This window comes from Acinonyx jubatus, chromosome C2 (assembly GCF_027475565.1).
Source record: "Acinonyx jubatus isolate Ajub_Pintada_27869175 chromosome C2, VMU_Ajub_asm_v1.0, whole genome shotgun sequence".
In the NCBI taxonomy this organism is placed as follows: domain Eukaryota; kingdom Metazoa; phylum Chordata; class Mammalia; order Carnivora; family Felidae; genus Acinonyx; species Acinonyx jubatus.
In genome coordinates, this window is record NC_069384.1 from 111,455,841 (window position 1) to 111,480,685 (window position 24,845).

A 24,845-nucleotide genomic window follows, 5' to 3' on the forward strand; every position below is an offset into this window, starting at 1 on the left:
GGTATCCACACGGTCAATTCTATAACCACCTACGGCTTTGCTCAAATTTTTATATTCTCAACCAGGAATCGGTTGAGGAAGGAATAAGGATTCCTTATTAAAAGGTTGAAAAATTTCACATTGTACAACACGGGGAATAAAAGAAAAAAAAAAAAAGTACTTGTAGTTAACCATTGGGGAGAGGGGGACAACTATGCATTCAGAGAGTTTTTTAAATGTATTTATTTATTATCAACAGCATCAAGGGCAAAATATTGCATATGCAGACCAATGTTTATATGTGAGACCTCATATTTACTCAGCCAAGAGACGATGCTGGCTGAGAATATAAATTCACAGTCCTCACCTGGTGGCCTAGGGCAGCACTGCATCAGACCAAGGTACATATGAATTTCAACAGGCTCAACACAGAACCGGTCCGAACGTAGCCTCAACATGGAGAAAGGCAGACTCTCAACCTCTTGTCCTGGGTTTCTACTGAAATAATAAGCCTTAAAGCAATTTCAGGGAGACAGGCACCCAGAAACAAACAGAAACAAAATCCTAGAAATTGTCCCACATTCATATGGAAGACCAGGATTCACTCTGTACCTTTGCATTCTATACTGACACACAAACCAGATCTTCAAGGCCTTGGGTGAACTCTGAACGCACCCATAAATTTCACACATTTTCCTTGAACTTCATAGAATAATCTTATTTTTTGGATCACTTTCAGATAATCTTTTAATTTCAATAAAATGCTTCATTGGGAAAGTGAAAATATTTTGATACTAGTTTGTAAACTGGTTAAGCTCTTTCTCAAGAAAAAAACAATAAAGGTCAATTTTCAATGATCATTTCAAAGGCAGAAAATAAATGCAGACAAACACATACACAGATGCACACATACACACAAGCACACACATACTTAACCTCCTCCAGACTTCTCCTCTAACCCACAGAACATGTGCACACATGCCCTGTTTAGTCATCTACTCGTGTTGAACACACTAACTCAATGACTGTTCAATGAACTGGGCAGAAATGTCCACCCGGAATAATACCACAGAAGTAGAAAAAAGTCTCTCTATGCACTAGTCAGGCAGACTGTGTTCACTATGATTTTACCCAAACAAACAAAATCTTAAAACACAGCTTTCTAACTATTTTTCCTAGCCTTGTACAACTCTCCTGAAAAAAGCATTCTCTCAGACCCCTGAGGATGTCTGGGCACCCCATTTTGAGAAACAAGGCTGTTATCTCCAGCATGGGTGTACTTAATGGTCTTTGGGTAACACCTAGAGTTAGCAGGTATAAATGGCCCAAAAGAAAAGGGATTGATCTTCCTATCCTCATGCCTCATTCCTAACCGATTCTACTCAGAATTCTCTCAAAACATGTCTCACATTCACTCCTTCCTTTAAAATACTACAGTTCCCTCTGTAAACTGTGGCTGCTATCACAGTGGGTCCTGGCCACTGCTTCTCACGTATTTCCCTTCCTGTCTAGACTTTTACCTGAATCCATCCTGCCCACTGGCCTCCTGATGAATCTTCCCGAAACAAGTTTTCTTATCTGCCCTCCACTATGCAAAAGCCTCCAAAGGCTCTCTACTTTTTTTTTCTTCTGTTCCCCAGAACGGGCTAAAGAATAAAAGCATGTAACACGAGATTCTACAAACCCACAGTAGCATCCATGGGGCTTCTCTCCACTGAACTCGGGCCCCAAATCAAAACACAATTACCTTACACAGACATTAAATGCCATAAACAATCAAGTTCCACTTCTCAGTCCCACTTCCATCCTGAGCATCAAAATCACACGGATTTGAGTTTGAATGCAGAGCCCTTACCTGTGATTGGGAACGAGGTAAGCGACCTCTCTATACCTCAGTTGCTTTGTTTGAAATGCAGCAAGAATAACTCACAGGGTTGAGGTTATATAAGATAAAACGTACAAAGAGTTTAGCACAGTGCCTGGCCCATATTAAGTGCTCTATAAATGGTGGCTACTGTTAGAAAAACTTACAGCTATATTTTATTTTTATATTTTAAGTCATTTAATCTACTTGACTATTATATTCCTTCCCACATACGTCATCTTTTCAGCCTCTAAGCCTTACATAATGCCATTCCCATCCCCTGGAGTACATTATCATGAAATCTTCTGCCTTCTTCAAACCGCAACTCAGGGCTCCCCTTCACTCAATCAACAAATTAAATTAGTATACAGCACTGAGCTAAGTACTGGGGGTCCCAAAGTGAGCAAATTACAAGTGATAAATGCCCCAAGGAGAAGCATTACCTGCTCAGGACACACATTATAGCAGCTTCACAGTCTGAGAAGTCAGGCAAGAATTCCCTGAAGTGGCCTTTGAGCCGAGTTCTCCTGAGAAGTAGGAGTTAACTAAGAGGAAGACTTTATAATGGTGAGGTTGACATTTTGCATAAAGTGATACAATATTAGCTCTAAGACTGAAAAGTTAGGGATGTATATTTTACTTCCTAAAGAAATCACATGCACACACCAAAAAAACAAAAACAACACAATGTAAGCTGGTATAACTAAAATATCAATAGGTAAATTAGAAGAAACTGTTTAATAACCCAAAAGACAGCAGGAGACACAGAAAAAAACAAATAGTAAAATGTGATATCTAAATCCAACTATATCAAGTTTTATTAAATAATTAAATGTTAATAGACTACGATTCCAGTTAAAGGAGAGATATTGTCAGAATGGATAAAAAAGCAAAATCCTATGGAAACAGCCAAGTATCCATCAACCGATAGGTGGATAAAGTGGCAAATATATATAGATAGATATGTGTGTGTGCACACGCACACATGTGTATAATGGAATATTACTCAGCCATAAAAAAGAATGAAATCTTGCCATTTGCAACAACATGAATGGGAGCTAGAGAGTATTATCCTAAGTGAAATTAGTCAGAGAAAGACAAATACATGATTTCACTAATGTGGAATCAAAGTAACAAATGAGCAAAGGGGGATAAAAAAGGAGAGGCAAACCAAGAAACAGACTCGTAACTATGGAGAGCAAACTGATGGTTACTAGAAGGGAGGTAGATGGGAAGACAGGTTAAATAGCTGATGGGGATTAAGGAGTGCATTTGTATCGAAGTGTTCAATCACTCTGAGTTTTTGGTTGTGAGTTCAAGCCCCACATGGGCATAGAGTTTACATCATCATCATCATCATCATTTTTAAATAAATAAATTATAAAGGTAAACTGACAGTAAATGGATGGGAAAGATATCAACAGTGCAAACAACAAGCCTAAGAGTGCTGGAGTAGCTATATTAATATTGGACAAAGTAGACTTCAGTGCTCCCGGGTGGCTCAGTGGGTTGAGTATCCGACTCTTGATTTTGGCTCAGGTCATGATCTCAAGGTCCCTGAGATCAAGCCCCACGTAATGCTGTGCACTGACAGGGCCAAGGAGGCTTGGGATTCTCTGCTCTCTCTCTGCTGGCTCACAAGAGTGGAGTCTCTTTCAAAATAAACAAACATTTAAAAAAAAAAGACTTCATGGGGCGCCTGGGTGGCTTAGTCGGTTGAGCGTCAGACTTTGGCTCAGGTCATGATCTCACAGCTTGTGGGTTCGAGCCCCGTGTCGGGCTCTGTGCTGATGGCTCAGAGCCTGGAGCCTGCTTTGGACTCTGTGTCTCTTCTCTCTGCCCCTCCCCCACATGTGCTCTATCAAAATTGAATAAATGTAAAAAATAAATAAATAAAAGACTTCGAGATAAAGAGCATTATCAAAGATAAAGGAGGACAACTCACAATGATAAAAGGGTCAATTTATCAGGAAGGCAAAGCAATCTCGAGCATACAGGTACCTAAAAAGAGGGACAGGAAGAGCATGTATAAATAGACTGCAGGGTTGAGAAAATCAGAGAAAGAAGGCTATCATAGCAGGAGCAGAAGGGACTCGGGTGTGACCTGAGGTTAAGCAATGGGTGAGGACAGACTACACAGGATATTATGAACCAAGTGAAGACCTTCTATCTTTATCACAAGAATAGTAAAGGGTTTTATGTAGAGAGGTAAAGTCATACAACTTGAATAAATCTGCAGTGTGGTCAAGTGACAGGAGTTGGGTCAGATTAAATGGGAGGCTGCAGCAAGGGGATGGAAACTAGTCAGCAGGCTCTCCTAAGAGTTGGGACATCAGGAGTGCCTGGGTGGCTCAGTCAGTTAAGTGTGCGACTTCAGCTCAGGTCATGATCTTGTGGTTTGTGAGTTCGAGCCCCGCATTGGGCTCTGTGCTGACAGCTCAGAGCCTGGAGCCTGCTTCAGATTCTGTCTTTCTCTCTCTCTCTCTCTCTCTCTGCCCCTCCCCCACTCACACTCTGTCTCTCTCAAAAATGAATAAAAGTTAAAAAATTGAAAAAAGAAAGAAAATTCGTTTAAAAAAAAGAAAAGAGTTGGGACATCAGATGACAGTAGCTAGGACCAAGATGGTGGTGATTAGAGGTAGAGAGAAGGGAAATATAAAGGGCTATTTAGGAGGGCTACTCAACAGGGCTTTTATTGAAGTGTTAGATGGAATGACAGAGTGAGGGTGTCAAGAAAGAATATCACCCAGATTTCTGGAATGGTAATATCTCTTAAAATAGTATAAGCAGTGTTGGGGGCGGGGGGGGAAGGGCTGGAAAGAAGAGGAGCAGATCACAAGTTTTGTTTTGTTTTTATATGGGGAGAGAGAGAGAGCAGGGGAGAGGGTAGAGAGAAAAGGAAAGAAAATCCCAAGCAGGCTCTGTGGTGTCAGCACAGAACCCAACGAGGGACTCAAACCCAACTGTGACATCTTTTCCTGAGTCGAAATCAAGAGTCGACGCTTAACCTGACTGAGCCACCCGGGCACCCCCACAAGTTTAGTTTTAAACATAAGTTTGCGGTAGCAAACAGAACAAAATGTTTTTATAAGCACTTAAATATACAAGTCTAGAGTGCAGAGAAGTCTTGGCTGGCATTGTAAAGTTTGAGTTGTCTGAATATAGGTAGTTCCCGAGACCTGCAATGGCTGAGATAACCTATGGAGAGGGTAAAGTGAGAAAAGACAAGAATCTAGGACAGACCCCACAGAAAATCCAGTATTGATTTAATGGCTGGGTAAGAGAGGAAAAGTCTTCAAGGAGACTGAGATGGCACAGGCCAGAGAAGAGAAAAGGAAACCGAGAGTGCTTTACCTCAGAAGCTGAGAAGACATTGCTTCACCAACAGAGAGCTCAATAGGAGTAAGTGCTACTGGGAACGTGGCTATCACTTGTGACCTCAGTGAGGCGTGTCTCAGTGGAACGACGAAGGCAAAAGAAGCCAGACTGGAAGGAGCAGAGGAAGAAGTATGCAGTGAAGGAGATGGCACATGGAATGCTTTTGGAAAAGTTTGGAGAAAGAGGAGAGAAATGGGAAAATGGAGCCATGAGGTAGAAGGGAGACCTACAATGGGTGGGTCTTGTGCATGTTTTCACAGCACCAGCAAAAATCCACCAAAGGAAATGGTTGAAGATAACAGAAGAAAAGGGAGAAATGGCTGATGGCTTGAGGTTCCTGAGAAAACAGAAAGGGACACCTAGGACCTCCTTAACCAAGACCCAAAAGACAAAAATCTAGTACCAGACCAACTGGGGATGTACAGAGGAGGATCTAGATAGACACACTGTTTATACATTGACTTGTGTACCCCCAAAAGACAGGTCAGTCCTAAACCCTACACCTGGGATTATGGCATTATTTGGGAATTGGATCTTTGCAGTTGTAATTAAGGTCACAATGAAGTAGGGTAGGTCCTAATCCAATATGGCTGGTGTCCTTATAGGAGAAAAGACATAGAGGGAAGAAAGAGGCAGAGTAGAGCTAGGGGCTATAACACAGCAATGCCTGAGGCTACTACAAGCTGGACAAGGCACAGAACTATCCTCCCCTAGAGGCTTCTAGGTGTGACCCCGCCAAGAGGAGGATTCCCAACCTCCAGGAGAATAAATGTCCAGTTTTAAGCCATCCAGTCTGTGATACGTTGTGAGGGGAGCCCTAGGAAACTAAACACACCGGTAGGGAAGGTAGGTGGGGAAGCTCTGCTCTATCCCTCACAGCAAGACTACCCTCCAACATCAGGACACAGGAGAGGAAACCACTGTAGAGTCTACAATAGCTGAGAAAAGCAGCATCACTTGGCTCTATGTAAGTGGACACCCCGGCTGTCCCCCATCCCGCACCACAGAAATAGGGGCTGATTAATTTAGATCTCCTCTGAGTAAGGTGTCACATGATGCCTGTGTGAGAAAAAAAAAAAAAAGTCGGGGGGGGGATCCCCCATTGCACCCCATTGCAGCCAAAATGCCACTAGCCTCCTGAAGAGGGCCAAAGGAGGAGCCAAACTGACTTAAGGGATGCAAGACTCCCCTAAAAGGCAACCTAGCACTTCCTCCACCCTCACCAATGTCTCCAACACCAGGGCCACATTTGCATCAAAGCCGCATCTGAAACTCAGCTCTTTACCTCCACCCTCATCTACATTGCTATTAATATTTACCCCATCCAAACCACACCTGCAGGCCATCAATCAGCAACTATGGGGACCCACAAGAAATCAAAGAATAGGAGCTCAACACAAAACAGCAAGTCCTTCACACCTGTACACAGTAGCAGGCAAAAAGAGTACAAAAGAAAATCATGGCAATAATACTACCACTCCCTGGCCATTAAGTAGCACATTCATGTTGATCTTCATAAACCAGTGGCTTAGGCAGGATAGGTCCTCATTTTATAAGGTGAGAACTTGAGGCCAAAAGGTGGACAGAAGTGAAATGCTTAAGTGGCCACGTGAGGACCAGGTCCTGGTAGGGGCAATGTGTCCCCCAAGACAATGACATCTTTGAGAACAGTGTGGTTCCAACAAACCTAAATTGGAAGGAATCCAGGCTCCCTTTTCTGTGAAATGGACATATCTCCACCGACCTCACATGCCTGTTGTAAAGAATAGGTGACAATCACGTCAGACACTCAGCAGGGTAACACTTGAATCATTTGTATGGCCAGCACATATAGGCCCAAATCATACACATGACCAGGTACTCAGTAACTTGCCAATGAACTGGATGGGAATATCCACCAAGGATGATGTGTTGAACACATGCAGTTCTCAAAGGTGTGGATTCCCCATGATGAAAGCCCTCCCCCTCCTCATAAGTGCCCTAGTAAGGCAGTCCCTCCCCATTTTAAAGTGGGAGAGTCTTTGATTCAAATTGTATCTAAATATACTTAGCATTTACTCCACTCTTATCTAAATAATTGTATCCATTAATTCACATTCAAATCACATTCAAATGTACGTCATCATCCAATATCAAACACCTGGATGTAACTCTCAGAAATTCTGTAAGAAAACTGCCTGAGAAAAATACTTGAACTTTTAGATTTGCATAATCATAAAGGAGAAAAGAGGACTTGAGGTGTCTAGTAGTTTATCCCACCCAAAATTGTATTGAAGCCAGCCTCAAAAGGTAGTTTTGCCTTTAGAGCCCCCATTGCTCAGGTAAGTCACAATCCCATGCAGTTCTTACACTGTGATCACATCTCCAGTAAACTCTTCCTGTAAATCATATTTTTCACTTAGCACTGAGTCTGCCTCCCACTGTGCTAGGTGACTTGAGGGCAGAGAACATAACACAAGTCATGGTTTCTCTCCTCTGAAGTTAACCGGCCAGTGAAGTGATTCACACTTACCCCCTAACCTGACCCTTTTTGTTTATCATTCTACCCCACACCTAATGACACCCCCGACCCCATGCTAGGCACACACCTATAGGAAGGAGTGTTGTGCAGTTTCTACCAAATGAATTGCTAATCCATAAAGAAAAACTTCCCAGGTCATAGGGATGAATTGGGTATAGGAAAAATCAAAGTGACACTGCACATCATCGTTCTTTCTGCCTGGAAGAGAAGGGGGAGAGACTGGGAGTTTCTCTTTGTCGTTGGTAATGGTGGCAATTTTGTCCATTTGTTTTAGGTCAATTACTGGGAAAAAGAGAGGCTAACCTGCTATTTTGAGCCAAGTAAACAAATGTCCCTGGGTCCACCTCTGAAAATGTTGTCTGAAAGTTAACCTCTGTTAATCTCTCTCAGCCTCCACCCTTTTTATTTTCAGGAGGATTACTCATTCCCACTTCTTCCAAGGAGCCTAGCCAACCTTCCAAGCAATTCTGGTGATTAACCACCACTAAAGTAGCCCAGGAGTAGGTGAACAACAGGTAACAAAGGCAAGACTTAAAGCACGGGACAGGTAGTATAAACCACAGCTCCACAGGCCCTTTTAGTAAACCAGTTCAAGCCTGAAGTCAAAGGGTGAATGGGTAAGGGAGTCTGAATATTCACTACACTTGGCAATCAAGTAACTCTAGATATCCATCATACGTATCATTAAAGACAGCACAAAAATGTCACTTTGAGGTCCTCCAGCAACAGGACCTACCATCGTAGCTGAACAGTGTCCAAGAAATCTGAGTGTTTTCCACATTCCTCTCATTTCTTTTGACCAATTTGTCACCAACTGCCAATTCTTCTTCTCCTATTTAAAGCCCTGATCAGTGGGGTTCTTTTTACTTCATGCTTTGGTTACTACAGCCACCTCCCTCGCAGCCTCCCCGACTCCCACCAGATTTATTAGGCATGAGCTAGTGAGATAAATCCGACAGCAGGACCGTGTGAGCTCCTCACCAACCCCCCCCCCACCCCCACCTGCCAGGAAGGACTCCAAGACTGATCTTCAGAGGCACTAACCCTCTCTTCCCCTGTACCTCAATACTCATCCCACCTTCAGCTTTTTATTATGAAAGGGTGCAACCTGTCCCCATTCATTCACATCCTGCCCCTCACACCCTCCTCCCTCCACTGAAACCTCCAAGCATTCCAATCCTCTCTTTTCTGAACTCATGCAGCATTTTTAGCCTCACTATATATAGATAATAGTTTTACAGCATGGGCTCAGAAGTCCAGCTCCCAACTCCATCATTATGCAGCTAAACGACTTCAAGCAAGTTAAGTAAGCCCACCTCCCACCCAGTGCCTCAGTTTCTTCATCTATAAGAAGATTAACAATACCCACCTCAGAGGGGTTTGTGAGGCTGGCATAAAACCAAATCTGTAAAGCACTCAGGATAACCAACACAATCAACACTAGCTATCATGATATAATGTGGTACTTTATACACCCCACTGAATATATGGATTATTCCTCAATTTTAAAATAAATTCATACACCCGTCATTTTCAAATGTTTTATGTGGGTCAGTGAACCAGACATTAATTTCTTGTTTTTAAATATTTATTGGAGATTATTTATTTGAGAGAGACAGAGACAGTGTGCATGGGGGAGAGGCAGAGAGAAGAGGAGATAGAGAATCCCAAGCAGGCTCCATCCACACTGTCAGCACGGAGCCCAGTGTGGGGTCCGAACTCACAAACCGTGAGATCATGACCTGAGCCAAAACCAAGAGTCGGATGGATGCTTAACTGACTGAGCCTCCCAGGAGCCCCCAGATGTTAATTTCTTGAGCAGTGCTATTCAGTGTGGTCCATAGCTGTTACTGGCCCTCAAAAAGAAAGATGCAAAAACTAAAAGTGTTTGGAAAAATTTACAGCAATTTGACATTGCCTCTACATTCAAGCTGTATTTTTCTAGTAATTCATTTTAATCATATTTCTATCAGTCTGCAACAGATTGAAAATTAATTAAAAAAAAACTGGTCCCTCAACACAGATATTTTGAGAAGCACTGTTCTAGAGGGGACAGAAGCAGACTTCTATTTCTTTTCTACACCCCCACATCACCTAGCACAGTGGGAGGTATATATCAAGTACTAAGTAAATGAAAATATAATTTCAAAAACATTTTGATTACTTAATAATGATATAAAAGCAGATTTCATGTGAGTCATCAAAATGTAAATAGTAACTCCAATTCATAAAGAATCTTTTTTTCAAGAGGGAGCTGACATTTAGTCTAAAACTGACCAAGGAGTAAAAACAGCTCTGACCCCAAAAGTATTTTCCATACTGCCAACACAGCACTGTGTGAAGCTTTAAAAGAAAAAGAAAAAGAAAAAGAAAAACAAAAACGGGTGCCTGGATGTCTCGGTCAGTTGAGCATCCAACTCTTGATTTTGGCTCAGCTCATGATCCCAGGGTTTTGGGATAGAGCCCCGCATGGGGCTCTGGGTTCTGGGCTCCGGGCGTGGAGCCTGCTTGGGATTCTATCTCCCCTGCTCTGCCCCTACCCGGCTCGCACATGCTCACATGCTCATTCCCTCTCTAAAAAATAAATAAAATAGAATAAATTAAAAAAACAACTGAGTAATGTCAATATTAATCTTCCTCACAGAACTCAGGAGAAAGGTAAATTATTTAGCAATGCTTTGGACCTAATTTTGATAGGGCCTCCATGCTTCTACGTAAACCAGTACCTTAGCAAAAAAATCCCAATGACACTTCAGACAAAATACATTTTTATTAGTTCTTCACTGTTGCCAATGCCTCAAATGGTCCTAATCTCAACAACCTCATTAGATTAATCCATGAATGAAATGGCTGGAAGAGGAAAGCAGCAAATTCTACCAAATTTTAATTGACAATAAGGCAGCATTTGCATAGCTAAACTGTAGCATGCTGGATGTGGGTTGAAGGCTAAGTTTGTTCCTGCTGAGGAAAATCTTCGCACATTAAAACGGACTCTGAAAATGCCTGTAGAAAATTCAGGATAAACAGCAAGCCCCAGATAAATCCTGCCTCCTTTCCTTTCTCAGAGGCAGTAATCTTTAACACCACGCATAAGGTGTCCCTCCCCTTGGGACCTCAATCCCCTGGCCCCAGGACAAAGTCCGTCTCACTCAGCAGATACCCCTCTCTCTCCGGTAGTTTCAAGATCTACTTCTCTCTCAATCTCCCAAAAAAATCTATAGGCATGTTCAGCTTATTGACTGAATATACTCTCACCTTAGTGAACTATTTGCAATTGACCTGAAGATCATGTCCTATTTCCCATCTCTGTGCCTTTCCTCATACCATCTGCCCAGAAGGCCTTGTCATCCGGAAAACACCCCCATTCCTTGAAGACTTCTAATCCCTCACAAAAACTGACCCCTCCCTCATTTGTTGCCACCACCCCACTAAAACTTTCAGTGACTTTGCCACCCAGTGTACAGGAGTATCACCCCTCCAAAGTCCCTCAAGGGTAGAAACCATGTCTTACACTTCCTGGTATCCCCATGCCCTGTACCGGGCTTCTAATAACCATTGGCTGAATAATGACTGTCTGGTTGCCAGATCCTGTCAAGACATAGGTATTTAACTTTTACCATACACCAGACCCTCTCCTGACTTCTGGAGATCGGGGGGGGGGGGGGGGGGGGCGCGGGGGGCGGGGGGGGGGTGAAACGGACATGGTCCCTGCTTCATGGAACTTCTACTGGTTGGGAGACAGAGCAGATACGAAACAAATCAAACACAAATGGCATTGAGTGTTGAGGAGAAAACAAGCACTTCTCAGTGATGAAAAGAATAAGGCAACCAGACAGCAGAAAGCACATGTGCAAAGGTCCTGAGGCGAGAAACTGCTAAACTAAGAGGCTACCAACATAGCTGGAACCTCACCCTATGTTACCTCTCCTCTTGGGCCACCCATCACCCCATACCCATCTCCTTAACAAGTGCCCTCTTCAGGATGTACAGCCCTGAAAAGTTCCATCCTAAGCCCGCTTCTCCATCTCTGCACACTCAACAGGTAATCACTGCCATGACTTGAAATATCTACACACATAACACACCCAAATCCGTAATTCCAGCTTCAGCTACTATACATTTCAACCTGGAATCCCAAAAGAGTTCTCTCAAACTGAAAACATTCAGAAATGCTCTCATTCTCTCCACCCCCACCTTCACCACCCTTGGAAGAAAAATAAACAAGTTCTTTTGTTTCCTATGATGGCTTCGGGACCACCATCGATCGACTTACCCAACTGTGTGAGCCAGTGGACTCCAGGTTCAAGTCCTCTGTGGTTCCCAAGAACTTCCCAACTACCCATCCATGTGAGGCCTAATCTCCTTCATATCTTTCAACACAACATATTATAAGAGACTGAATGGAGAACTAGATTTGAGAGTCTAGACATTAAAGAGATTTGCAAAAATGTAAAACAATGCCACAGTAACAAGTTACTGTTCATAAAAAACATTTTAACAAGATGCTGGTTTATTATTGCAGTTAAATGGATATATATTTAAATTTTTCAGTTTTAATTTCTAATAAAGTAAATTTCAAGTATATCCTACACAAACAAAAGCTCTATGGGATTCTCAATAATGTTTAAGATTATAAAGGGACCCTAAGATCAGAAAGTGTGGGAACCACTAATCTAAGCTAAAAATGCTGGTATATTCTTGTACTCCTCTCTTTCACCTCACACATCCACTTTATCAATTCTGCCACCGAAATAATCTCTTAAATCCTCTCCTCCTTCTTCTCAAGCCCTGTTGGCCAAAAAAACAGACCCCTAAAGGATACCCACATCAAATCCCAGAACCTGTAAATGTTATCTTATTTTGGAAAAGGGTCTTTACAGATGTAATTATGTTAAAGATCTTGAGATGAGATCATCCAGGATTACCCAGGTAGGCCCTGAATGCAGCAACGAGTGTCCATATAAGGCACACCCAACAAAGAGACACACACTGAAAGGGCCACGTGAAGCAGGAGGTGGAAATCAGACTGAGATGTCCACAAAGAAGCCAAGAACACTGGGGCCAAGAGAGACTAGAAGAGGAAAGGGAGGATCTTCCCCTAGAGCCTCCAGAGGGAGCGCAACCCCACCAACACTCCCTTTGGACTCATGGCCTCCAAAGCTGCGAAAGAATACATTTCCATTATTTTAAGCCACCTGGTCTGTGGAAACTTGTTATGGAAGCTGCAAGAAAATAATACATCCACCCCCAGACATGGAATGTCAGTGACCACCTGGCTACTCAGTCTTGTTGCCTCAATAAGACCCTCAGAGCCACTGTGCCCTCAAACTGCAAACATTAGTCATCTCAGTCTCATCCGTTTAACTTCACACCCTGGAACGGCACCTCACCACCCCCGCTATAATATCCAAACGCCTTAACACAGCAAAGGCCCCCGTAACTTGATCTCACCTTTCTCTCCCACTCCAACCCAGCTTCCCCCAGCATATCCCACACCACGCCTCAGGCCCAAAGCCCACAGCCCATCCCACATTCCTTCTGGCCTTTTGCACAAGCTGCTCCCTCTACCCCAAAATTAATTTTCTTCCACATCCTCAGCCCCATCCACTCCTACACATCCTTCAAGTCCCAGACTCAAAAACCTCCTATAGTAGGTCCCATCAAAAAAAAAAAAAAAAAAAAGTCACTCCCACCTGTTTCCACAGGACTTTGTACATTCCTCTCAAAGAGTATCTGAAACATTGTATTCCTGAGTTACAGGTCTATCACTTCCTGTAGACCAGGGTTTCTCAGCCTTGGAACTACTGACATTTAAGGCCAGATAATCCTTGGTGGGGGCAAAGTATTAGAGAAGGTCACAAACAATCCTGGCTTCTACCTACTAGATGTCAGTAGCAGCATGTATATATATGCACTTGGCCACACAGAGTTATAACAACCCAAAAGTTGTTATGAAAACCACTACCCTATACTGAAGTCTTTGGAGGTCCAGGACCAATGCTCCTACCATTTGTTTATTGTCCCATTTACTCATAGAAAAAAGTTTGAGTCCTAGGTAGGGGCCAGGTGCTCTGTTCAAAGCCGGGAACATAGGCAAGAAGTTTTAGGCCCTACCCTCCCGGCTGGCAAAGGGCCTACAAAGTGCTCAATAATAATGGCTCAATTTGTTTGGCAGGCATATATATACAGCAACGCTTCCCTCAAAACATGGAAAATAAAACCGAGAGGGTGAAATTCTCCTCAAGGCCACAGCAGGTCATAACTAAGGGGGATCCATTTATATAGAACACAAGTGTGCTCCCTGGAAGCAGGCAACTGGTACACCTGTCTATACCTCTAACAGAGCTTACCCAGAAATAAGAGTATCTCAGCCAAGAACACGCAGAGCCCATCAATGCCAATGCCAGAGCCATCTACACCAGAGGCCATAGATACGCTGGGAACCTTCCACCAAAAAACACAGGGTGCCTGAACTTCCAGAGTATTCTTCTCTCTGCCCAGAGACCCCAATAAAGATTCTGGCAAGCTCTAAGATCAAATGGTGAACTAAACAGTCCCCAGCTCTCACAGAGATACTAGGTGCCCCCAAATGCAGAGTAATTTTCATTGCCAGGACAACGTGAGGGTGTTTACCAGAAGCGAAGACTGTGTACCTAAGGGAGGCCAAGAAAAGTTGCAAGAACAAATCAGGGCACACAAGTGCTTGGCCCAGATCTGCCTTAACAAGTCACTTTAACCTCCCTGGGACTCAATTTCCTTTTCTACTAAATGAGAGCAACCCATCTCTAAGTTCCCTGCTAGCTCTAAACATGTTTCCCCCAAAAATGCTATAGATCCATAGAATCTTTCCCTCCAAACAAAAGAGGTCAGGGCTCTTCCTTCTGCCTAAACACTTTCTGACACAGATGGAAATAAATGAAGAAGCCATTTCCACTTCCTCTAAGCTTCTGATAGGCATGGGGCAAAACTTACTGCCTAACAGACAAGACACAGGCGCTCTCTGTCCCTTGCTATATATACCCATTAAGCCAGAGAGTAGGAGACTTTGGGGATGAGCATTCTCTGGAGAGAGAGAAAATAAATAATAAACAAACAAAAGGAAGGGCTCACACTGTGATTATTCCAGGTGCCAACATATAAATGAAAACTACCATGACAACATGAGAATGCTTTTAGCTGCAGCAAATTGACAACTGGTCCATAATGGCTTGATTACTTAACAAGTCCAGGGAGAGGTGGTCCTAAAGTCAGTTCAGTAGCTTCACAATTTCATAAAGCCATTCAACTGCCTCCTCATGTGTTGGCTTTTCATTCCTAGGCTTGTTGCCTCATGGTCACAAGACAGATGCCCTAGCTCCAACAATCATACCCTTTAATTACTTTCCCAAAGGTAGAAAACTAAGGAGCTATCGGACCATTAAGAGAGGTCAGCTCCTCCTGTGCCTACACTTTTTTCAGTGAGAAAAAAATTCTTCTCCAGAAGTCCTAAGGTAGATTTCCATTAACTCTCTTTAGCCAAAATTAAGTCATATGCTCACTCCAAGCTGCAAGACAGGTTAGGTAAGTAAATGAGGGTCTGGCTTTGAAAAAAAATTTGTAGGTAGCAGACAAGGGAATCCCAGGATGAGAATAATCATCAAGTAGTCAACAAAGTGCCAAGTACAAACACACCCAAATAGTATGCTGATAAATGTTTAACAACTACCTTTAAAAAATGGAGAGGTGGGAGGGGTGCCTGGGTGCTCAGTTGGTTAAGTGTCCAACTTTGGCTAAGGCCAATCTCAAGATTCTGAGTTCGAGCCCCACATCTGGCTCTGTGCCGACAGCTGAGATCCTGGAGCCTGCTTCGGATTCTCTCTGCCCCTCCCCCGCTTGTGCGAGCACACGCGTGCAAGCTCTCTCCCTCAAAGAATAACATTAAAGAAACAAACAAAAAAAAAACCTAACTTGTAACATTTGCCCATTTCCTTGGTGTAAATACTCCCATTATGCCAGAGTTCAAGTTACCAATATATGAACCAGCTAATCAAAGTCCTAACATTTTAATCATCAGTTGGTACGTGCCTGCTCCAGCACACCACACTGAATTTATACCTCAACAGTTGATAACAATTTAAGTTTATGATGCTCCTTCACATTTTTTTAAGGTTAATTTTTGAGAGACAGCACAAGCATAAGAGGGGCAGAGACAGTGCGGGGGGGGGGGGGGGGGGGGAGGGGGGCGGGACGGAGGATCTGAAGTGGGCTCTGCAGGGACAGCTGAGAGCCTGATGTGGGCTCAAACTCATGTACTTTGTGAGATGACCTGAGCCGAAGTTGGATGCTCAACCAACTGTGCCACCCAGGTGCCCCATGCTCCTTCACATTTAAAACAATGTACATGTACATGAGGGGTGCCTGGGTGGCTCAGTCAGTTCAGCGTCCCAATCTTGAATTGGGCTCAGGTCATGATCTCATGGTTTGTGAGATGGAGCCCTGAGTCCGGCTGTGCAATGACAGCATGGGACCTGCTTGGGATTCATTCTTTCTCTCTCCTCGCATCTCTCTCTCAATAAACAAACTTAAAAAAAAAAACAAAAAACAGGAGCGTCTAGGTGGCTCAGTAGGTTAAGCATCCTACTTTGCTCAGGTCATGATCTTGTGGTTCATGAGTTCAAGTTCTGTCCCGGGCTCTGTGCTGTCAGTTCAGAGTCTGGAGCCTGCTTCAGATTCTGTGTCTCCCTCTTTCTCTGCCCCTCTTTTGCTCACGCTCTGTCTTGCTCGCTCTCTTAAAAAGAAACAAACATTTTTTTAAAGTTTTAAATAAAAAATGAATTAATAAAACAATCTAGATGATTAGGGATTCTCCCCAACCCATAGGTGAGGAAAATGACACAGCAATCCAAATCACACAGTTCAAGTGGTGGACAGAGCTGGAATGCTCACGCAAACAGCCCTAACCCCAACCTCACCACACTTTTGGTGGCATCAGATGTGTACATATATAAATCTACACCCTCCCAGACCCCTCTGCCTATGCATCAGCTGAAGGAGTTCTATCTTAGTTTGGAACCAACAACAAAGACCCACTCCTGTAAACCCAACCAAAGTTACCTAATTACTAAGTCATTTCCTCCAATGACAACAGCAGTACATACTTATCTTTATAGTTTGGAATAAATATTAGTACAAAAAGAAAATAATCACCTCTAATCCCATCCTTGAGAGATAACAACTGTTTGCCCGTGGGTGATAATCCTTCTATATTATGTAGATATAAATTTTTAGGTAGAAATCATGCTATTTTGTAATATAATGACATTCTTCTTTATTATGTAAATTTCCCAAAACACAGAAAGAGAATAATATAATGAACTTTCTCCTCACCATCGCCAGCTTCAGACATTATCTAAAGACAATTAGAAGTCAAGTGTTTTCATGTTCCCTTCTCAGGGAGGAATGTGTAGGAGGTAGACCCCTCCCTCCACACTGCCCTTGGACTTCTTCCCTCCACGTGGCTTTCCCCACTCACACCCTGAGGTCAGCTTTTCCCCAGGCTAAGTCAACTAGCTCCTTTCACCGCTGCTCAGAGAATGCTGCTAAGGAGAACTTTAATCGTGTTCATTCTTACAGACCCCTCCAACTTCTCTATTTCCTTCCTAGTCTGTCAAGAAGCCTCACAAGTGGGATTCAGAACTTCATTAAGGAAGAAGTGCAGAAGAAATACATCACAATTCTTGGGAGTTTCCACTTCCACTTACTCCCTCCTGCTTCTGCTTTGTTTTCATGTGTATATGCACACACCTACAAAAGGCACCTGCTCAACTACAATCCTAGGACTCTGTTCATCCTCATCCTCTCCTACCTAGTGCTCACCCAACACAGTTTGCCTTCCAAACCTCACTTTGTGGTCCTTGAACTTCACAGTGGCTGCACCAGAAATTAATGGTTTTACATGAGTCCCTAAAGAGCCCAGTTTAGAGTCCAGGCCCACAGTCAAACATAAAACTCCGCTGCCCCAAACAAGGTCAAAGAACATCCTCGTGGACAAAGCAAGACCTGCTCCCCTATGCCCCAGTTTAGCCAAGTGCACACAGGAGGGGGCTGTGGATACTTCAAGGGCAAGGCAGGGCATTCCACTCTGCTATAAACCGTGTACAGCAGATAGGAAACAAGCCTATGCTGGAAACCATGGTCATTAGAACAGAACTTTGGGGGTGGAGGAGGGTAGTGGCTAAACTCATTCTCACTATTTTCTATCAAAAGGTATTAATACTTCAAGTGGTATATTTGTCTAAAGATTCTAAGACATGAAATAGTGGGAAGCAGGTAGTAAATGAGGGGGTCTGGTTTACAACATTTTCTACAGATAAACACACAAACTAAAGCAACTGTTCTCAAACAATATACTTAGGAATCACCTGGAAAGCTTGTTTAAAATGCAAATTCCTCAGCTTCCTTCCCAGAAATTCTGACTCAGCAAGTCTTCGGTGGGGCATTATATCTGCATGTTTAACAAGCATCTTTGACGATTCTGCTGCAGGTGTTAGCAGACACTGAGAAATGACAGCCACATGGGTTCCTACTCTTTGGCCACAAAGTTTGGGTAGCAAAACTTCTGTAAGTAGCAGGAAGCAGCAGGGCCTCTGGCCCAGCGTTTCCTACACTGATTCTGGCCTAAGAGTCTCATGAGACCAGAGTTAAACATACAGATATTCCTCCCAGAACACTGGTATTCAGGGAGGTCTATGATGGGGCCATGCAGGCAGCCAATTAATCTCAGGAGAAAGCTGGAAGCTTTTCCCCTAACCTTCTCTTATGGTCCCCCAGGCAACTGGTCAACCTGTCCTCTCTTCCTAGGCAACTTCATCAACATCCTCCCTCTCATAGATTATAAAGAAACACATTTTCACCTCCCCTCACCCCCACCTCCCCAGCTGTCTTTACAATAACCATTTAATGTGTTTTAAGAGTTTTACATGCTAACAAGCAAGCAGGGTTTGCCAAAATAAAACAAGCATTGGGGCAGTTAGATGTTATAAATACAACTGCTTGTTAAGAGTTCTTTCTGGGGCGCCTGGGTGGTTCAGTCAGTTAAGCATTCGACTTCGGCTCAGGTCATGATCTCACCGTCCATGAGCTCGAGCCCCGTGTCGGGCTCTGTGCTGACAGCTCGGAGTCTCAAGCCTGCTTCAGATTCTGTGTCTCCCTCTCTCTCTGCCCCTCCCCTGTTCATGCTGTCTCTCTCTGTCTCAAAAATAAATAAACGTTAAAAAAAAAATTCTTTCTGCATTTTATTAATTTCTGCAAGAACTATTTACTAAGCACCTAGTCTAATGCCAGGCACTATGCAGCTCAAAACTGTAAACATCACAGACAAGACTCCAGTCTCATGCAGTCTACTTCTCATGTGGAAGACCATGGAGAAAATCAGCAACCATTTCAGACAGTAACCAGCACTGCAAAACCTATTAACACAAGATAATGGGCTAGCAAGGATGAGCAAAGATGGGTTACAAGGAGGGAGTCTCTAAGAGCCAAATGACAGGAAACACGATTGCAGGGGCAGTCAGGGACAGGAACATAGACACAAAAGACTTGAGCCCAGTGGAAGGAGAGAGCCCACCCATGTGGTCCCACTGCACGGCCAAAGGGAGAATGAGCAAGTCAGGAAGGGGTGACTCAAAGCCTAGAGGCCAGATCTCAAAGGGCAGGGTCTTATGGATATTATAAATACACTGGAAGTCCTGGGATCCTTTAAAAAGGGAGAGGTAATCCCAATAGTAGTGGCCTGAACTGTGCACTATGTGCCAGACATGGTTCAAATCTCATTTTATCTTTCCAACAACCCCATGTAGTAGGAACAAACATGAAACCCATTCCACAAATGAGACTGGAGTCAAAAAGGTAGTAAGTGACGAGGCCAGAACTCAAAGCCAGGTGGTTTAGCTACCGGCAGTGGTTGCAGAAGTGAGCAAGGACCAGATGGTAGGGCCTTGAAGGCCTAAGTAAGGAATCTGTGTTTTATTCCAAGCGTAATGGAAAGCCATTGGAGGGGGACTGAGACTTCCTGACTTGTCTTTGATGTACGAAAGGACACGACTTCTGAGAAAAGCCCACCAGACCCCGGCTGAGCCGGCTGCTAAACCAAACTCCCGCAACGTTAGCCATACCAGATGCCTAGTCCTGCCCTACCTGCATCAGGCAGAACTCTTTAGCCTCTGCAGAAGTGGATGTCATCGCTCTGGGTCAGGGTCCAGAGCGGGGACTGGACCAGCAGCCATCAGATCACCAGGCATCTTGTTGAGCCCTGGCTCAGAACTACAGGATCGGAAAAACCCAGCCATCAGTTTGTAACAAGCCCCTACAGGTGATCAGGAGAGGTCAAGTTTGAGAACAGCTGTTCTGGGCTATCCACATGCAGACACCACCCACCACCCACCTTCGTTAACTCCCTGCTCCTTCCCCAAGTTTTACTGTACTTGTCCTTTGGGCAGTCTCTGCACTGCACACCAGACCGTTCCCACCGCACCCCAATCTCCCCTGCCGGGGGGGGGGGGGGGGGGGGGGGGGGGGAGGGTGGCGCTCTATGGGTCTTCATGCCTGGAAATCTCACGACTGACCCAAACCGTTTTTCTCACTAATTTGACTTCCTGAAAACACTATTCAGCTGTTTCGGCCTCTTCCACCCCAGGGTAAACTCCTCTTCCTTCCTACTTCTAGGGTTTAATTTAGCTTTCAGCCTTGTCACCCCCAAGGTTAGGAGTCAAGGATAATTTCTCCGTTAAACTAGACTGTCCCTAACATCCCTCAATCACCAGATTTCCTCTTTTTATTCATTCATTCCCACTTTCATTCATACATTCCAAGAATGCATGCCCTCAGGATCCGAGGATCCTACACTAGGTGCCAGGTACTTTAGTGATGCTTAAAACAGCCCTCATCCGTGCCCTCAAGAAATTGACCCTTTAGTGGGGAATGGCAGCATACAAATAAATGCAAAATTACAAACTACATGCTTATACCGAAAAGGCCTCTGAGAAGGTCACTGGGCTGAGACCTGAAAAATGAAGAAGAGGCAGACTCTGACCGTATTTGGGTGTCAAATCTATGCCGGACTCTAGTCTAAATTCTTTACGTGCCATTACCCATGTCATCTTCCAACAGCACTATGGAGTAGACAGCATATTCGCATCCCCACTCTACAAGAGGGGATATTGAGGCATGGGGAGAATATGGAGTCTGTAAATAGCAGAGCCAGGTTTCAAACCCAGCCAGACGGGCTCCAGAGCCTACTCTCCTAACCACAGGCTAAAATGAGAAGAGCAGGGAGGAAGTGGGGGGGGGGGGGGGGGAAGGTTAGGAATGGATGGGCAGACAAGTGTCCAGGCAGACCGGTCACCATGTGTATGAGCCCAGGAGCAGAGAAAAGTCAGCCTGAAGCAGAAAGGAAGTCAAGCATATTAGTGAAACTCGGGAGCAGATGGATTGGAAATATATTTGGAAACTGGACCAGACACGATGTCCTGATAGATGAGTTATGGATAAGGAAGAAAGGGAAATCAAGGATGACTCTCAGTTTTCCGATTGTCTCAAGGCTTGAGGACAATCGGTTTCCAAAAGACAAAGTACTATAACACAACACAGAATAAAGTCCTATGGAGTGCTGATGCACAGGCAAGCTCTCAATCAAGCAGGTGAAAGCCTCCAGCTCTCCCCACCCGACCCTCCTTCTCCTTAGGGGACCTTCATTCAAGGGTTCCATCCTATCTCCCAGGAGCTGTTCTCCAGAACACTACCACCACTTGTTAACAATAATAAAAGTTACAGCTATAGTAATGAGAATAGCTTCCACCAGGAGGAGGGTTTTTCTCACACAAATGTAGCCAGGGTTTTGAAGGTTTTCTGAATAGAACAATTATACTAATTTACAAATGAGAAGTTATGCAACTTGCCCAAGGCCACACAACTGCAAAGAGGCTGAACCGGAACCCAAATCCAGGTCTGCCCAAGTTGGAAGCCCATACTTCCTTCATTAAATCAGCACTTCCCACAGCGTGGCACACATATCTCTGATGGAACACAACAACGGTCTTAAATGCAGAGATAAACTTTTAGAAGTTTCAATAGTCATAAGGCTTGTTTTATTATGTACAATCATATATTGAATACCCAGCAAATAAAAATTTAATGTCTACATATAACAATTTGATTACAAATTTTGCATTATATATGTATATGCGAATCCATGGCTTCATGCGTATTGCTGCCTAGAAAACAAAAAAGTTTCTTAAAAATTAACTTAAAGAAAATATTAGAATAAAAGTACAGGTGATACAGGGATAGGGTAAAAATCTTGAGTCAGTACATAAGTAACTGCAGCCTATGAAACACTGTTCACCACACCACCACGCAAGAACAGCCAAGCACCTGTTCCATATTGTACTCAAATTTGGCTACAGTCACTTGTAACTCTAACTCTGCTCCAGAGAGATGAAATATTGGCTGTCTTGGGGGAAAGGGAGTAGTATCAGAACCACACAATTTAGCATAAATCATTAACACAGTATCAGTCTTGACACAAGACTGGTTTGGTGGTCCAAATCCTCTGCTTCTCTATCATACACCTTGATTAAGTCGGGCAAACCTTCTTGGGCCTCAGTTTCACTTTGTCAAAAGAAGTTACATAAAATAGACTCTAAGGTCACTTCCAGTTTTAGAATGCCATAAAATGTTGTAAAATCCTAAAATCCAAAATTTTATTTTTTCCAGAATCACAGGGCCCCAATCCTAAATGAGCACTGACCTGAGGAATAAACACTTAACACGCCCACGTGGCATCCCAGACAACCAGGCCTTAACTAGAGAGATGCTATTAATTATGCTGCCTTCTGGAAAATGTGGCAAGGCATTAATTACAAGATGAGAAAGATCAGCCAATCAGTATTCCTGTCCCCACCAAAACTTTAAAAATTTCCTGGCACTGATCTTTTTTTAGGTTACTAATTTTCATTACAGTTGGCTCTTAGTGTCTGTTATTTGTAGTCCTTAACACTTAACTTTATTCCGGGTGGGAGGACCCCCAGGGAGAACAGGGAGCCGAAGAATCGGCCAGATCTCTTCAAACCATCCTTAGTGTTAAGCCTCAACTGAGAACCACCTGTAAAACCTTCCCAGCTTCAAACTGATTTACTCCAAAGATTCTCAAACATACTTAATGTGCTTATGCCTCTAAAAGGAATTGCCACTCCTTATTTTTCAGAAACATTAACAGAAGTTTAACCAGAGCAAGCATTCTTCCTTTATTACTGAAATAGATACATTTATCAAAAAGGAAGTCTTAAGGACCTCTCCTCGCCTTCTTTACAAAGCTGCTTCTGTGATGTCAGTGGGCCTCCAAACTTTTAATAGAGAGTTTTCAGATTCCCAGAAAGAAGTTCTGCAATGTGCTCACTTCGTTTTTAGCCGAAGAAAACAGAGGATGGGGTGGGCTGCAGCTGGCAAAGTCAGAAAGCACAGCTGGGTAGCAGGTGATCTTTAAAAAGAAAAAAGAAAAAAGAAAAAAAAAAAAAAGGCAAATCCCTGGGCAAATTGTGTAGCCAAGGGTGATCATTATAACCGGAGAGTTGTTACATAATTACTTGTTAACTACTGACAAACACATAAATGGTTATAAAACGTCATGGTTACTCTAGACATTGAAGCTAATGTACCTAAGGCAAGAGTCAAGGTTTCTCCAACTGCGTTCAAATAAATAAGAAATCCCCGGGACATATTTCCCTTCCAAGGTAACCCGTCTGCTTTTACGTATACAAAACAGCCTCCAGCAATTAAACCAATCGCCTCTAGGGACGAAAATCAGGTTCCCCTTGATATTGATTTTTTAAAGGGAAAAGAGGATACAGAAAGAAGTACGTTCAAAGAGCTAAATATTTATCACCTCGATAAATATGACTTCCACTCCCAAGTGGAAAATTTGAACAGAAAAGGTCTCCCCCTCACGCGACCCCCCCCCCCACCGTCCCTGCTCAGCTGGCGCAAAACGTAAGACCTGTGTCGGATGCGCTGCATTCCAACATTTTTCAAAAAGTTTACGCGGATTTACCGAAGCAGCGGGGAGAAAAATAAAGCAGGCAGAAGCGGGGGAGAGCAAGCAAGAGGGTTTCGGCAAGGAGGAACCCGGTGAAGCACCCAGCGGCGCCGTGCAAGGCCCGGTAACCGGGAAGCGACCCGGCACCCGGAGAGCGAGCGCCCCAGTGGAGCGCAGCGACTGACAGCCGCTGGGTCTCCGCCGCCCGGGGTCCCCCCAGCCCCTCAGCCCGGCCCCCGCCGCCCGGCCCCCCTCCCCAGCCCTCCCCCCGCCGCGCCGGCGATGCCCGCTGAGCCAACTTGGCCCCGGGTCAGCGCTGCGGAGCACGGCCCCAGTTGCGGGGGAGGCCGCCGGCGCCCTTACCTCCTTCTGCTTGGGGTCCTGCGGGTAGACGTCGGGCGGCCCGAGCCGGGGGCGTTTCAGCGGTCTCTGCTCATAGCTGAGAAGCCCGAAGGCGGCCATGATCTCTCATGTTAACCGGCGAAATGAATGAGAGTTGGAGCTGGAGCAGCCGCCTCTGAGCACCAGGGAGCAGCACTTTGCAGACAGACTCCCTCTCTCCCCCTCCTCGCTCGCTCGCTCGCTGTGGCGCTGCAGGCAGGAATAAAGCAGGTTGGATGCTGCCGCTGCCCGGCACGCAGACACGCACTGATGGGGGCAGTCTTCGGCGGGCACCCGGCTGCGCTTCAGCCCCGGGACGCACTGCTCCGGTGGCGGCGGCGGAGCGGCTGGAGGTCCGCCCGGGTCTCCCGCGGCGCCTGCCTCCCGCCGCCCCCCCCCCACCCTGTCCCCAGGGGGAGGAGCAGCTGATGGGAACGTGTGACTTTTTTCACCAATGGACCCAAACCCACCCCAGCCGGACAAGGGGTGGGAGGTGGGGGAAGGGCACGGGGGAAAAAAAAAAAAAAAAAAACTTTTCTTGGCGCCCAGGCGGGTGGCTCGAGTGCTCGCCCAACGTGAGGGTGGCCCTCCAGCCCCGGGAAGAGACTGCGGAGAAGCCCGCCCCCGCCCCTCTTCCACGGCAGGGATCCTTC

General features: G+C 44.6%; 1 protein-coding gene across 7 annotated transcripts in view; it reads right to left on the bottom strand.

Annotated features, from left to right (window-relative positions):
- The window catches only part of MED12L (mediator complex subunit 12L), a 334,106-nt gene that overhangs the window by 304,394 nt on the left and 4,867 nt on the right, over positions 1-24,845 (bottom strand). For all 7 annotated transcript variants that reach the window (XM_053221297.1, XM_053221298.1, XM_053221299.1 and 4 more), the window contains exon 2: positions 24,175-24,402. In XM_053221297.1, the coding sequence (XP_053077272.1) occupies positions 24,175-24,273 (99 nt within the window). In that variant the 5' untranslated portion in view covers positions 24,274-24,402. The remainder of the gene's footprint in view (positions 1-24,174; positions 24,403-24,845) is intronic.